Below are 14,048 nucleotides of genomic sequence, written 5' to 3'. Positions count from 1 at the left end.
AATCTGATTCATAGATTGAGGGTTTCCTCCAACCCCGTTATTCTGCAGGGGCTCCTCTGGTGTGCTGGGCGCCTCCTGTCTCCATGGGGCAGCTATGGCATGGTGGCACAGTGGTTGGTACTGCCTCGCAACGAGGAGGAGGTTTTGGGTTCGAGTCCCGGCTGGCCTGGATACTCTCTGCCGTGGGGTTTGCATGTTCTCCCCGTGTTCATGTGGGTTTCCTCCTGGTGCTTCGATTTCCTCCCACAGAAAAAACGAGCAGCCCAGGGACTACAGGTGGAAAATTAGCCTCCCTGGCTAACTCTGGCACGTTTACAGCAATGTTATTAAAGTGCATCGCCTCTGTCAGATATAACAAACATATAATAATATAATAAATAAATATAATAAATTACAGCACCTCAGGAACTGCAGAGCAAAAAGCAAATATACCTCAGGGGGACACCACACCACACCCTTCCAATATTACAGAGGATATTACAGCAGTGAGACATGTCTACCAATTTGGGGCAAAATCAGAAAGTTTTAAAAATAACATAATAAAGAAAGAACAAAGTCGAAATTGACACCTTTTGCCTTTATTAGAAACAGCATTGAACCATCACATAAAAATATAGTTGTTAAATGGAAAATGAAAAAAAAAAAAAAAACATATGTGAAGAACAACAGTATTGTCGTGTTCCTCAGTCCTGGGGTGATTAAATTCAGAACTCACGCAGCGGCCACCACAGCCGTGCTCTCTCATTCCACTTACACGTCAGTACCACCTCTCGACTTCCTGTCTCTGAATAGCAGTGGATTAATTTAGACCTGAAGCCATCATTGCTCTTATGACCTTCTATCACCAATGGCACAGACACTTAGCAACCTCAGCCCAGCCTAACACCATAGACAGAGACAAAACTGACAGACCGACAAGGAAATGGCAGAACCGCTGACCCCCCCCTGCTGGTGGTATGGGTAATTACGGTGGAGAAGTGAGAACTGCTATTCAGTCCTCCGCCCACTGGGGGCACTGCCTCAGTGATATGAGGCCAGAGAAAGGTGGAGTGGATCACACAGGCACCTTAAACCATGCAGGTTTCATGGGACATTGCAGCAACCTGTTTTAAATGTCTATATTCATAACCATATTCATATTCCTATTGACTGCAATAAGAGCACAATAACCCATCCAACTGAGGCTGTAAAAAGCTAAATAAACACAACCCTGGATATCATGTTCAGCATTCTATTGTTTATACATCTTTATTCAAGTGGTGTGACTGACTCTAAACCCCATGAACCATTTCCTTCTGGCTGCATGGTGACAGCTAACAGCAAAAAACAATAAATACATCTGAAAGGCACTTTTTCAAGATCATTGCGAAGCTGCAAGATAAAATATAAATAACATTTAACAAATAAATTCATACTTTCTTCTTTTTCTGCACTGGATTCCTCTGTTCCTCTTTGACATGTGCTTCTCTAAAATGGATGCCGAAATTGGCTCAGGTTGTACCTTGGCTTCAGGTCTGGGGTTAAACTTTAACGTCTGATTGGGGAACAAACAACTGGTCAGCGTAGCCACACACTACACTGGAACATTCTGGAAGGAGAGGGGCGAGGGGGCAGGCGGGTCTGGGGGATTCTCTCCCTTTGTGAAATTCAAAAGTATACTTTCTCTCATTTTACATCATAATGAGCTGATGGAGCTGGGGGCCAGGGTAGTGGAGCCTCTGCAGCCAATGGGATTGCGGCCTTGTGGGGAAGCCACACCCATCTGAGGCGCGTCCACACAAGCAAAGAGACCCGGGTTTGAGTCTCTTGCTGGAGGTGGGGGGGGGGGGGGGGCTTCACTGTACTCATCGAACAGTCCACCAGGTCTCCTCAGGAGACTGTGACATCATCTTAAGATTGGGAAGGGTGCGGACCAGCCTTTCAAGGGGGCACCTTACGGCAGGCCACAAGGGGGCGGGATGTGGAGGGGGAGCGAGGGTTTGCCATCCCTGTTCGGCATCCTAGTGCCCACCCCCACTCCTGTTCTCCCCGTACACCCAGTCCATCACAATGAAGGACATGCTCATGACCATGAACACGAACCCCAGAGCCATGAAACAAGAAGCCTACAGAGAGAGAGTGAGAGAGAGAGAGAGAGAGAGAGTTAGTCAAACCTGCCTGTGGCTCTCTTCTCCAGTCTTTATTACTCTTCATTCCTTTATTTATTTATTCATTCATTCATTTATATGATCATATAATTTTATTTGCATGATATTTAAATTAACATGCTTATCTCTGTGTGTCTTATGTCACGTTTCACTGTCATGCTTTGGCTTAGCTGTTATGTTAGTTAAAGCATTGCGATGCCAGTAAAGCATGATTGAACTGAACTGTAAGTGAACTGAACTGAGTGAGTGGTGATATGAGGTGGGGGGTGGGGGGGGTAGGGAAACATAATCAGACAAACAGCGGAGTGTCGGGGAGGGGGGTGGGGTAGTGGAGAGAAGGAGATGAGGGGGCACATTATCAGACAAAGAGCTGAGTGTGGGGGGGGGGGCACATTTTCTGATAAACAGCTGAGTGTAGGGTGTGGGGGGGATATAATCAGATAAACAGCAGGGCGTAGGGTGCGGGGGGGGGCGTGCTGCACCTGGATCTTGGGCCTGGAGTTGAGAGGCTCCTGGTCCACAGGGACGATGCGCAGGTAAAAGAGCGATGGCAGAATGAAGATCAGGCTCGGGGCGGTCGTGGCTCCTGGGGGACGGACAGACAGACAGAGAGACAAAGAGACAGACAGACAGATGGACAGAGAGACAGACAGACAGATAAACAGACAGACAGATGGACAGAGAGACAGATGGACAGAGAGACAGACAGAGAGACAGATGGACAGAGAGACAGACAGATAGACAGATGGACAGAGAGACAGACAGACCGATAAACAGACAGACAGATGGACAGAGAGACAGACAGAGAGACAGATGGACAGAGAGACAGACAGACAGATAAACAGACAGACAGATGGACAGAGAGACAGATGACAGAAAGACAGACAGATGGACAGAGAAAGACAGACAGACAGATAGATGGAAAGACAGGGACAGATGGAGAGATGGACAGACAGATGGAGGGACAGACAGACAGACAGACAGAGAGACAGACAGACAAACAGACAGATACACAGACAGACAGATGGATGGACAGGCAGACAGACGGATGGGTGGGCAAACAGACGGACAGACAGACGGACAAACAGACAGAGGTCAGGTTTGGTTTATTGTCTGGCAGGAAACGTGCACCAGGGTTTGAGTAAGCCCCTTTGTGAATGCGGGCATTGGGCTCACCGATGATGCCGAAGATGTCTCGGATGTTGGGCACGAAGATGACGAGGAGGTTGACCACGAAGAGGAGCGAGACGGCAATGCCAATGTGCCGCGCCCAGTGGAAGGGCTTCTCAGGAAACAGGAGCTGAAGCAGAGCTCTGCGTATCTGCACACACACACACACACACACACACACATAGACACACATGCACCCAGACACAGACACACACACACAAACACACACACACACGCGCACACACACACACAGACACACATGCACACACGCACACACACACAGACACACACACCGCACACACACCACACACACACGCACGCACACGCATTGCACATATACATAGACATCAACAGAACCTCAGTCACATGATTCACTCAGTTTATTTTCTCCTATACTACTCAGCTGTTTTTCTTTTATGCTATTTGGAAAATACTCTCCTGGGCTAAGTAATGTGATGTAATTTAAAACAGAGCTACTGCTAAACAGTGTTGTATGTTTTCATTTTAAAATAATGGCTAGAAAATGCTCGGGCTTGGACTCAACCCTTACTGTTGAATATGAAGAATTCATATGCAGTTGCTCAAAGTCTCACTGTTTTTCAGCGTGTATGACTTTCCCAAGTCCTGTATGATATTCAAAACATGACAGTAAAGTAAAGCAGCACACACGTGATTGGCTGTATTAGGAGAAACTATGGTAACTGTAGGTGACATTTTAAGAGGAGAACAGGGTGACTGTTTGTGACTGTTTAAGGGGAGAACAGGGTGACTGTGTCAGACAGTTTAAGAGGAGAACAGGGTGACTGTTTGTGACAGTTTAAGGGGGAACAGGGTGACTGTGTGGGACAGTTTAAGGGGAGAACAGGGTGACTGTGTGGGACAGTTTAAGGGGGAACAGGGTGACTGTGTGGGACAGTTTAAGGGGGAACAGGGTGACTGTGTGGGACAGTTTAAGCAGAGAACAGGGTGACTGTGTGGGACAGTTTAAGGGGGAAGTGCGAGTGCGTGGAGTGCGAGGCGTGGTGTTCTCACCGGGAAGAGGACCACAGGGACAGTGAGGGTTACGGCCACCAGCACTGCCACACGCACGCACAGCACCAGCTTATCCAGAGGGTCCACCTTACTGTACGTGTGCAAGAGCTCCGCCTCCGCGCTAGCTACAATCACACAAAGAAACAGCGTTAGCTACAATCACACAGAGAAACAGCGTTAGCTACAATCACACAGAGAGCAGTGCTAGCTACAATCACACAGAGAAACAGAGTTCGCTACAATCACACAGAGAAACAGCGTTAGCTACAATCACACAGAGAGCAGTGCTAGCTACAATCACACAGAGAAACAGTGTTAGCTACAATCACACAGAGAGCAGCGCTAGCTACAATCACACAGAGAAACAGCGTTAGCTACAATCACACAGAGAAACAGCGTTAGCTACAATCACACAGAGAAACAGCGTTAGCTACAATCACACAGAGAGCAGTGCTAGCTACAATCACACAGAGTAACAGCGTTAGCTACAGTCACACAGAGAGCAGTGCTAGCTACAATCACACAGAGAAACAGCGTTAGCTACAATCACACAGAGAGCAGTGCTAGCTACAATCACACAGAGAGCAGGTGCTAGCTACAATCACACAGAGAAACAGCGTTAGCTACAGTCACACAGAGAGCAGCGTTAGCTACAGTCACACAGAGAGCAGCGTTAGCTAAAATCACAAAGATAGCCGTGGCTCACACCGTGTTAGCTACAATCACACAAAGAAACAGCGTTAGCTACAATCACACAGAGAAACAGCGTTAGCTACAATCACACAGAGAGCAGTGCTAGCTACAATCACACAGAGAAACAGAGTTCGCTACAATCCACAAACCAACAGCGATTAGCCACAATCACCGAAAGAGCGTGCTATGCTCAATCACACACAAGAGCATGCTAGCTACAATCCACAAAAACAGGTTAGCACATCACACAGAGACGCAGCGCTAGCTACAATCACACAGAGAAACAGCGTGCATACAATCACACAGAAAACAACAGCGTTCACTACAACTCACCAAGAGCAGTCTAGCTCAATCACACAGAGTAACATCGTAGCTACAGTCACACAGGAGCAGCCTCTAGACTACAATCACACAGAGACACAGCGTCTGCAACTCCACCAGGATCACAGGCTCTCCCAGAGCAGTGGTGACTAGCTCCAACTCACACAGAACATCAGCGTGCTAAGCTCACATCAGACACCTAGAATGACACCACAGCGTTAGCTACAGTCACACTGAGACAGCGTTGACTAAAGATCACAAATAGCTTACGTTGCTAAGGTCACAGAGAGGCAGGCGTTAGCTAAAATACAAAATAAGTATGTCTTACGAACCGTGTTACACAATCACACAGAGAGCATGCTTTAGCTACATCCAAAAGCGTTAGCTAAATGACAGAGAAGAATGTTAGCTACAATCACACAGAGAGCAGTGTTAGCTACAATCACACAGAGAGCAGCGTTAGCTGCAATCACACAGAGAGCAGCGTTAGCTACAATCACACAGAGAGCAGTGTTAGCTACAATCACACAGAGAGCAGTGTTAGCTACAATCACACAGAGAGCAGCAGCTCACACCGCGTCAGCTACAATCACACAGAGAAACAGCGTTAGCTACAATCACACAGAGAGCAGCGTCAGCTACAATCACACAGATAGCAGCAGCTCACCTCAGTCACAGTACAGGCCGACGCTGCAGAATTAAACACAACCCACCGCAACCAGATTCACACAGCTGCTTATAACCGCAGAGTTAATTATAGATTACCGTAAGATCAGTTAAAATTATCTTTCGTATTTTAACTTGTGACTGTGAGGCCTCTCCAAGCCGGGGTTAACAAACCCAGACTGTGTGCAGTATACTCCAGCGTGACGTGGGGCGACTGCACCCACGTTTGGCCCCAGTCTATCAACTCAGGTAACCAGAGACAGGGACGTGTGTCAGCACACCGGTTCGGTGTCGGTGACAAATTAACAGACGTAAAACAGTATCTTACAGTAGAAGGTGAGATAGCCAAAGATGGCGGTGAGGAGGTACATCACGAACATCCCGAGGATGGAGATGTTGGCGATTGCCTGCATGCGCTTCTTGGTGGCGCTGCGAAGGAGAGAAATGGCCGTCAGCATTATTTACTCGCAGGGTATCAACCGACCAGCTAAATCTCGCCTAAAAACTGGTCCACATATGAGTACCAAACAACATTCACTCTCATACAACAACTGGTGTCAAATCATTGGTTATTCTCATTCCACTTGCAAAAAAACACACAGATGACCTACGGTTTGTCTTTGTATTCATTTTTCTCTATCCATATTGTTTACAATCACAGGTCATCACAGGATATTATTTAACGTTAGTCAGTAAACTACAGCAAGGAAAAACTGCCGATTTTGCATATCTAAATTGAGTATAAGCCAGCAGTTAATCTGCAACTGATCACAGAGGGTGAGAGAGAACAAAGTTCCCATGATTCAGAGATAAATAAAATGATATTGTTGGGAAAGGGACATTTATGGAGGCTCTGGCATTTGGCTGTTCCCTTGTTAGATTGCGTAAGTTACCCCTGTCAGGCTGAGCTCTGTGTGAAGGCAGTTGCGTAAGGCGGGGTTGGCACAGGCAGGTCTTACTTGCGTAGCTCGGTGTAGATTGGCAGCACCTCAGGGTGGCACACGAAGGCGAATGCCAGGATAGGGATGGTGTAGGCCGTCTGAAAGCCAGAGAGGCCATCTGAGTGAACACTACTCCACTTACAGAACTGTGTGAGTAAACCCTACTCCACATACTGACACCTGGGTAGAACTGTGTGAGTAAACCCTACTCCACTTACAGAAATGCGGGTAGAACTGTGAGAGTAAACCCTACTCCACGTACAGACACCTGGGCAGAGCTGTGTGAGTAAACCCTACTCCACATAAAGACACCTAGGTAGAGCTGTGTGAGTAACCCCTACTCCACTTACAGTCACCTGCGTAGAACTGTGTGAGTAAACCCTACTCCAATTACAGAACTGTGTGAGTAAACCCTACTCTACTTACAGAACTGTGTGAGTAAACCCTACTCCACTCACAGACACATGTGGGTAGAACTGTGTGAGTAAACCCTACTCCACTTACAGACACCTGGGCAGAACTGTGTGAGTAAACCCTACTCCACTTACAGACATGTGTGAGTAGAACTGTGTGAGTAAACCCTACTCTACTTACAGACATATATGGATAGAACCCAGACCTGGGTCAAATACATATTTGTTTTGGATTCAAATATTTTTCTGTGCTTTATTAATCTTGCCCGGTGTAATTGAGCCTGCCAATATGACCAGAAGGCAGGGTTTGCACTTTTTGATGGTATTTAATTGGTTCCAATACACCAGACAAGATCAGTAAAGCGTAAAAAAGTATTTGAATCCAAAACAAATACATATTTGACCCAGGTCTGACAGAACCATGTGATCAAACACTACTCCACATATAAACACCTGGGTAGAACTGTGTAAAGCTTATACTTCTCATTCAAGAATACATTAGTGAGAACAGGAGAACAGTTACAAACCAAAATTTCAAAACATTTACAAAATGCTTGAATGAAATGGGAAGCTATGTGAACATCTGGTTTGTTCACCGTAAAGTAGCCTAAGCGATTCTCTACTCATCGTCACACCCTTTATTCCATTCAAATATTAACAAATGTGTGTTTCTAAAGCTCAACATGCAAATATCTGGGGCATTAACAACCAAAACTTACTCCGCACACAGACACGCGTATGTAGAACTGTGTGAGTTAACCCTACTCCACATACAGACACTTGAGGGTAAAACTGTGTGAGTAAAGCTTACTCCACATACAGACTCTTGAGGGTAAAACTGTGAGTAAAGCTTACTCCACATACAGACTCTTGAGGGTAAAACTGTGTGAGTAAAGCTTACTCCACATACAGACACTTGAGGGTAAAACTGTGAGTAAAGCTTACTCCACATACAGACACTTGAGGGTAAAACTGTGAGTAAAGCTTACTCCACATACAGACACTTGAGGGTAAAACTGTGAGTAAAGCTTACTCCACATACAGACACTTGAGGGTAAAACTGTGAGTAAAGCTTACTCCACATACAGACACTTGAGGGTAAAACTGTGAGTAAAGCTTACTCCACATACAGACACTTGAGGGTAAAACTGTGAGTAAAGCTTACTCCACATACAGACACTTGAGGGTGAAACTGTGTGAGTAAAGCTTACTCCACATGCAAACATGCATGAGCAGAGCTGGGTGAGAGAGAGACGGACAGCATGGGCGCGTTTGACCTATCCACAACTCACAACCGAGTCGCGTCACGTCTAACACCTAACACTTCTAACAGTCTGCCATTTCACACAAAGCAGCGCGCGATAGGCCACCGCTGGAGCGAGCAAGAGATGACAGTCTGAGGAACACTGACCCAAACTGCCTGATTAGATCTAACACTCAAAGCTGACTGCTCAAAAGACATTACAGATCTATTTGATTTACCCAACATGGCCAAAATGTTGTTGGCTCGCCCGCCATCCCGCGAACCGACCCGGGTTTCGCGGCTGTGAGGCGGGCCTTCCGGTACCGACCAGTCTGGCCCTTATAAATCGGTTGTAAAAACCAAAAAAATGTGTGTTGGCTTTTGAGTGCAGCAGAGCTAGGCCGCAACAGGCCCAGAGCCAGTATGTACAGTGTGGCCATATTAAATAACCCTCCCCCCGCATCACTCTAAATAACTCCCCCAACCTGACCTGCCTACCCCCCCCCCCACACTGTAAATAGCTCCTGGCCTTATCTGGGGACTCCACGAAAGGAGCGCTCGAGCGGTGATGTCATGGGGTAGGTGTCCGTCGGACTAGCTCACCCCCCCCCCCCCCCCCCGCTGCCACGTCCACTCCGTTACCTGCTGGTTGATGGTGAATAATTTCCCCGTGCACTCCTCCACCACACTGCTGTTGATGGAGTGATTCCCATGGGTTTCCATCGGACAGGGGATGTTAAACTTCTTATATATTACCTGAGAGAAAAGGAGAGAGAGGGAGAGAGCGAGAGAGAGAGACAGAGAGTGCGAGAGCGAGAGGGAGAGACAGAGAGCAAGAGAGAGCATCTTTTAATTGATATGAGAAAAAAAAAGACTTCAAGCCACCTCTATTGGGTTATTATACAACGCCATAAAAATGCATGTCGAAAATAACACTCACACCCTTTCACATGATTATATGGTAATTATACAGCACCTCCTCACAAATGGACAAATAAGAGTGAAAGAGAGAGAAAGGGGTGGTGGGGGGGGGGTCAGAAAGCCTGTGACAGAGCTGGAAAGTGTAGGGTCAGAAAATCAGCTAAAAGTCCTGCCATGTGTTTCTTCCACCAGTTAACTCAGCTAGCTGATTTCACTAATTAGGTCAGCCTCCTGGCTGAAGAATTGTGCTAATTAGTAAATCCAGGTGATTAGAACAGAATACTGGGGAGGACTTTACTTTCTGAATCCAGATATTCCTCCTCTGGCCAGTGAGTGGTGCATAAAGGGATTTTATTTATTTTATTTAACCAGGATGGGCTCATTGAGATTCAAAATCTGGCCAAGACAGGCAGCAACAAATTACAATTAAACGGACGACATATACCAAAATACAGCAAACTGAGTTAAAATCGCAGTCATAAATACAACACATGGCACCAAATCTAGCTTTAAGAAGGAAGAGAGGAGGAGGGAAGGGGGTAGAGGCAAGAGAAAGAGATGGGTGGGGAGTTAAATGGGTTCAGGGGCAGAGACAGACAGACAGACAGACGGACAGATGGACAGATCTCCTCACTCAGCAACGTCTGCTGCCCCAGAGCATAAGAAACCTCCTCCACGCTACCCACCGAAAACGTGCAAGAAGCACCAGCGTTCTACCTGTGAGAAATCATCTCGCCACACTCCGTGCCGTATGTGCCTTATCCTGTTTACCCATCATGCATTGCAGCGTCCCTGGAAACACGAGACCCCCGGAAAGGTCATAACCCCTGGGCCACCACGTCTATAAATATCTGGTTGCACAAATTCTGCTTCATGTGAATTCAAGCCAAGCCTGTTCCCGGCCTTCCAAAGCGCCCAGTCTTTCGCTAGCATTTAGGTCACGTGACAGGCCTTGTGGGTGTGGCCCATTTTGGCTAAGCCAGTCCAAGATGAGATGAGATTTGAGTCCCGCCCACCGACCCACCCACCCACCCTTCCCCCCACTCACCGATATGAGGAAGAACACCATGCAGGTGAGAGAGAACCCACTGGTGTAGCCAAGGTACCCTGCAAACAGCACCAAAAAAAAACGCAGTCATCATGATAAGCAAGAGTCTGTTAGGATCAGGGACCAGTATAGACTCACATACATTTAATTTTGACCTTGTGGTCAGATATGCATGTACTGAGTGCACATTAGTAAATATAACATAGTCTGATGTTAAGATTGATGGTTGAGAGGAAGAAGAGGTCATTGGGTCCATACGTATATGTATACGTATATGTACATGTATATGTATATGTATTTGTATACACACATGTATATGTATATGTACATGTACATGCATATGTATATGTATATGTACATGTGTATATATATATGTATATATGTATATGTACATGTATATGTATATGTATATGTGTATATATACATATGTATATGTACATGTATATGTATATGTATATGTATATGTCATACATACCCAGCTGCCTCATGAGGGCCAGAGGCAGTATTACGATGATGCTGACTATGATGATCAGATTATTCCCATTCAGAAACCACTCCCTGAGGAAGGAGGCAGGCACCGTCAAACATTCAGTGACGAACACCGTCTGCGCAGTGCGTGACCGTCTGTCACACATATACACTCAAAGCTATGTGCCCACACCAGTCACATGCATGCACACACACACACACACACACACACCGCTGTACACTATCCTAGTAACATGTGTACACACACACATAGCTCTACACCCTCCCCACTATTCAGAAAAACAGAAACATGTTTCGATGAGATCAGATGACATTGTAATTACAGTGCTGTGCCAGGTCTGTGCTTAATCAATCAGCACAGAAGTTCAGAATTTGGCACAACCCCACAGAAACAGAGTTTGGTTTGTGGAGCTGCCTCTCAGTGGATTTTTCTCCAGTTATCAGCTGGGTTAGAATGCAGAACTCAGACTATATGACAATAATGGCTTCTGTTTGGTCACTGCTATACATGCAATATCCTGATTGGTCTGTCACCGCATCTACCACAGATCATGCATAAGAGCTGGAAAGGGTAGGAGGGGCCAGGCGGTGAAGCCTAGGGAGTAATGGGAAACATTCTCTTTTGCTCACTGCCCATTGAATTCAATGTAGAAATCCAAGATGATTTAACTATCAAAGAAAACCTCATCAGTCAATTTTTGTGATCATAAATTTCATTATGTGCTGCAGTTTGTGAAACAATGGTTGTTTTGTCCCAAAGTCTTGATAAAAAATTAAAATGTGCTTATTTTTTTACATTTTGCATATTTATATATTCATATTCATGAATTTTACATTGTACATATTCATATCTGCTTTTCATATGAAATGTAACGATCGGGGACATTTTATTTTGCCTTCAGAAGTTTTATATTCCCAATTCACTTTTATGTTTTTCCCTCAACACGCAGTACAGGTTGACTTCTGGGACTTCACAAGCGTAGGCTAGCTGAGTCCAGTCTACTCCAGTTAGATATGCATGTCTATGGTGTCTACCTCCTCCCCCAACTCACCCATTGTCAGACTGTAGGCCCATGAAAGCCTGCATGACCAGTGGCAGCTCGTATTTCACGATGAAGAGGTAGCTGGACATCGCTAGGGAGACACAGACAGACAGGAGCACAGACATCATCACCTTCTCCGCCTTTCAACATGACAATTTATCTGTGTTGTACCCTTTCAACCACCTGCATTTTTTAACTTTTTCCAATTGTGTGGTGTATAGAGTGTACAGCAAAACTATCTGTATCTGGGGTTTGAACCCGTAACCTTCTGTGCTCTAACAGTGACTGACCTCCGATGTTGTGCATTGTAATGACCACAGCTGCCAGTATTTTCCCCCCGTGCCCAAATGCCCTCTTCCCAAGCTGCTCGTAGGCTCGAATTCCTGAAAAAAAAACAACATAATTTTAGCACTGATCTTATCATCCTGCAAATCAGACTCTGCAGTTCAGATCATTTTTGAGAAATGTTTAAAGAAATGTGTAGTGAAGGGTCGGTGTAGGATTCTCAGTGTCAAGGACTTAATGTTGGTGTAAAAGACCAGGGTAGAAGAATTCAGTGTAGAGGACCCTGGCTTAGTGTGGATGACCCAGTTTAAAATATTCCATGTAGGTGACCCAGGGTAAAAACCTCAGTGCAGATGAATCAGTGTAGAAGAATCAGTGCAAATGATTCAGTGTAGAGGATCCAATTAAGATGCCTCAGTGTAGAGAGCTTAGTGTAGATTAACCAGTTTAAAAGATTCAGTGTAGATGACCCAAGGTAAGAGCCTCAGTGTAGATGAATCTGTGTAGAAGAATCACTATGAAAGACTCAGTGTAGGGAACCCTGTGTAGATAGCTTAGTGTGGGTGACCCAGTTTAAAAAATTCAGTGTAGATGAATCAATGTGGAAGAATCACTATGAAAGATTCAGTGTAGATGATCCAGTGAAGGTGTCTCTGTGTAGAGAGCTTTGCTTAGATGAATTGGTGTAGATGATTCAGTGTGTAAGACTCGGTGTAGATGAATCAGTGTACGAGACTCAGTATAGAACATTCAGTGTACAAGACTCAGTATAGGACATACAGTGTAGAGGGCTCAGTATAGGACATGCAGTGTAGAGGGCTCAGTATAGGACATACAGTGTAGAGGGCTCAGTATAGGACATACAGTGTAGAGGGCTCAGTATAGGACATACAGTTTAGAGAGCTCAGTATAGGACATACAGTGTAGAGGGCTCAGTATAGGACATACAGTGTAGAGGGCTCAGTATAGGACATACAGTATAGAGAGCTCAATATAGGACATACAGTGTAGAGGGCTCAGTATAGGACATGCAGTGTAGAGGGCTCAGTATAGCTGTCTGGGTGCAGAGGGCTCAGTATAGGACATTCAGTGTAGAGAGCTCAGTATAGGACATGCAGTGTAGAGGGCTCAGCATAGGACATGCAATGTAGAGGGCTCAGTATAGATGTCTCAGTGCAGAGGGCTCATATGACATTCAGAAGGGCAGTAAGGATGACGGAGAGGGCCAGATAGGACATGCGATGCAACTCAGTAGACCATGCAGAGGACCAGAACTGCACATTCGAGAGCGTATCGGAGTGGGCCGACGTGGCGTGCACGTCGGGACTGCAGAGGTCAGAAGCATGTGCCCAATTCAAGCGCTGTATGTCAGTCACATAGGCCAGACGGGGCGCCCTAGGAGCCTTGTGAGCCTTGCGTGTCTATTTTAACCCCTCAGGGACCACAGTGCCTTCTGGTCCCGTTGTCTGGGTTATGAGTCATATAATTCACATGCACTGTTTTCATACATTCCCCCCTCCCTTTCTGGCTTTGGACGGGTTCCCCTCCCCACAGCCCAAACTGTTATTTCACCGACTCTGAAGATTGGAGTCCGTCCATTTTCCACTGCTGCTGCCAGACTCTCAGCCCTGTTTCA

General features: G+C 46.0%; 1 protein-coding gene across 1 annotated transcript; it reads right to left on the bottom strand.

Annotated features, from left to right (window-relative positions):
• Window positions 1-558: 558 nt before the first annotated feature.
• Window positions 559-12,511, bottom strand: slc38a5b (solute carrier family 38 member 5b). The gene is made up of 11 exons (XM_064299767.1): window positions 12,418-12,511; window positions 12,137-12,218; window positions 11,071-11,153; window positions 10,596-10,654; window positions 9,269-9,382; window positions 6,989-7,068; window positions 6,358-6,458; window positions 4,350-4,474; window positions 3,324-3,468; window positions 2,630-2,733; window positions 559-2,105 (listed from the first exon to the last, which is right to left on the bottom strand). Exons 1-11 carry the CDS (start codon window positions 12,431-12,433, stop codon window positions 2,001-2,003), a joined length of 1,014 nt encoding a protein of 337 aa, XP_064155837.1. The 5' UTR covers window positions 12,434-12,511; the 3' UTR covers window positions 559-2,000.
• Window positions 12,512-14,048: the final 1,537 nt, after the last annotated feature.

This window comes from Anguilla rostrata, chromosome 11 (assembly GCF_018555375.3).
Source record: "Anguilla rostrata isolate EN2019 chromosome 11, ASM1855537v3, whole genome shotgun sequence".
Taxonomy (NCBI): domain Eukaryota; kingdom Metazoa; phylum Chordata; class Actinopteri; order Anguilliformes; family Anguillidae; genus Anguilla; species Anguilla rostrata.
The sequence above is the reverse complement of the archived record's forward strand: the minus strand, read 5'-3'. Positions and strand labels throughout refer to the sequence as shown.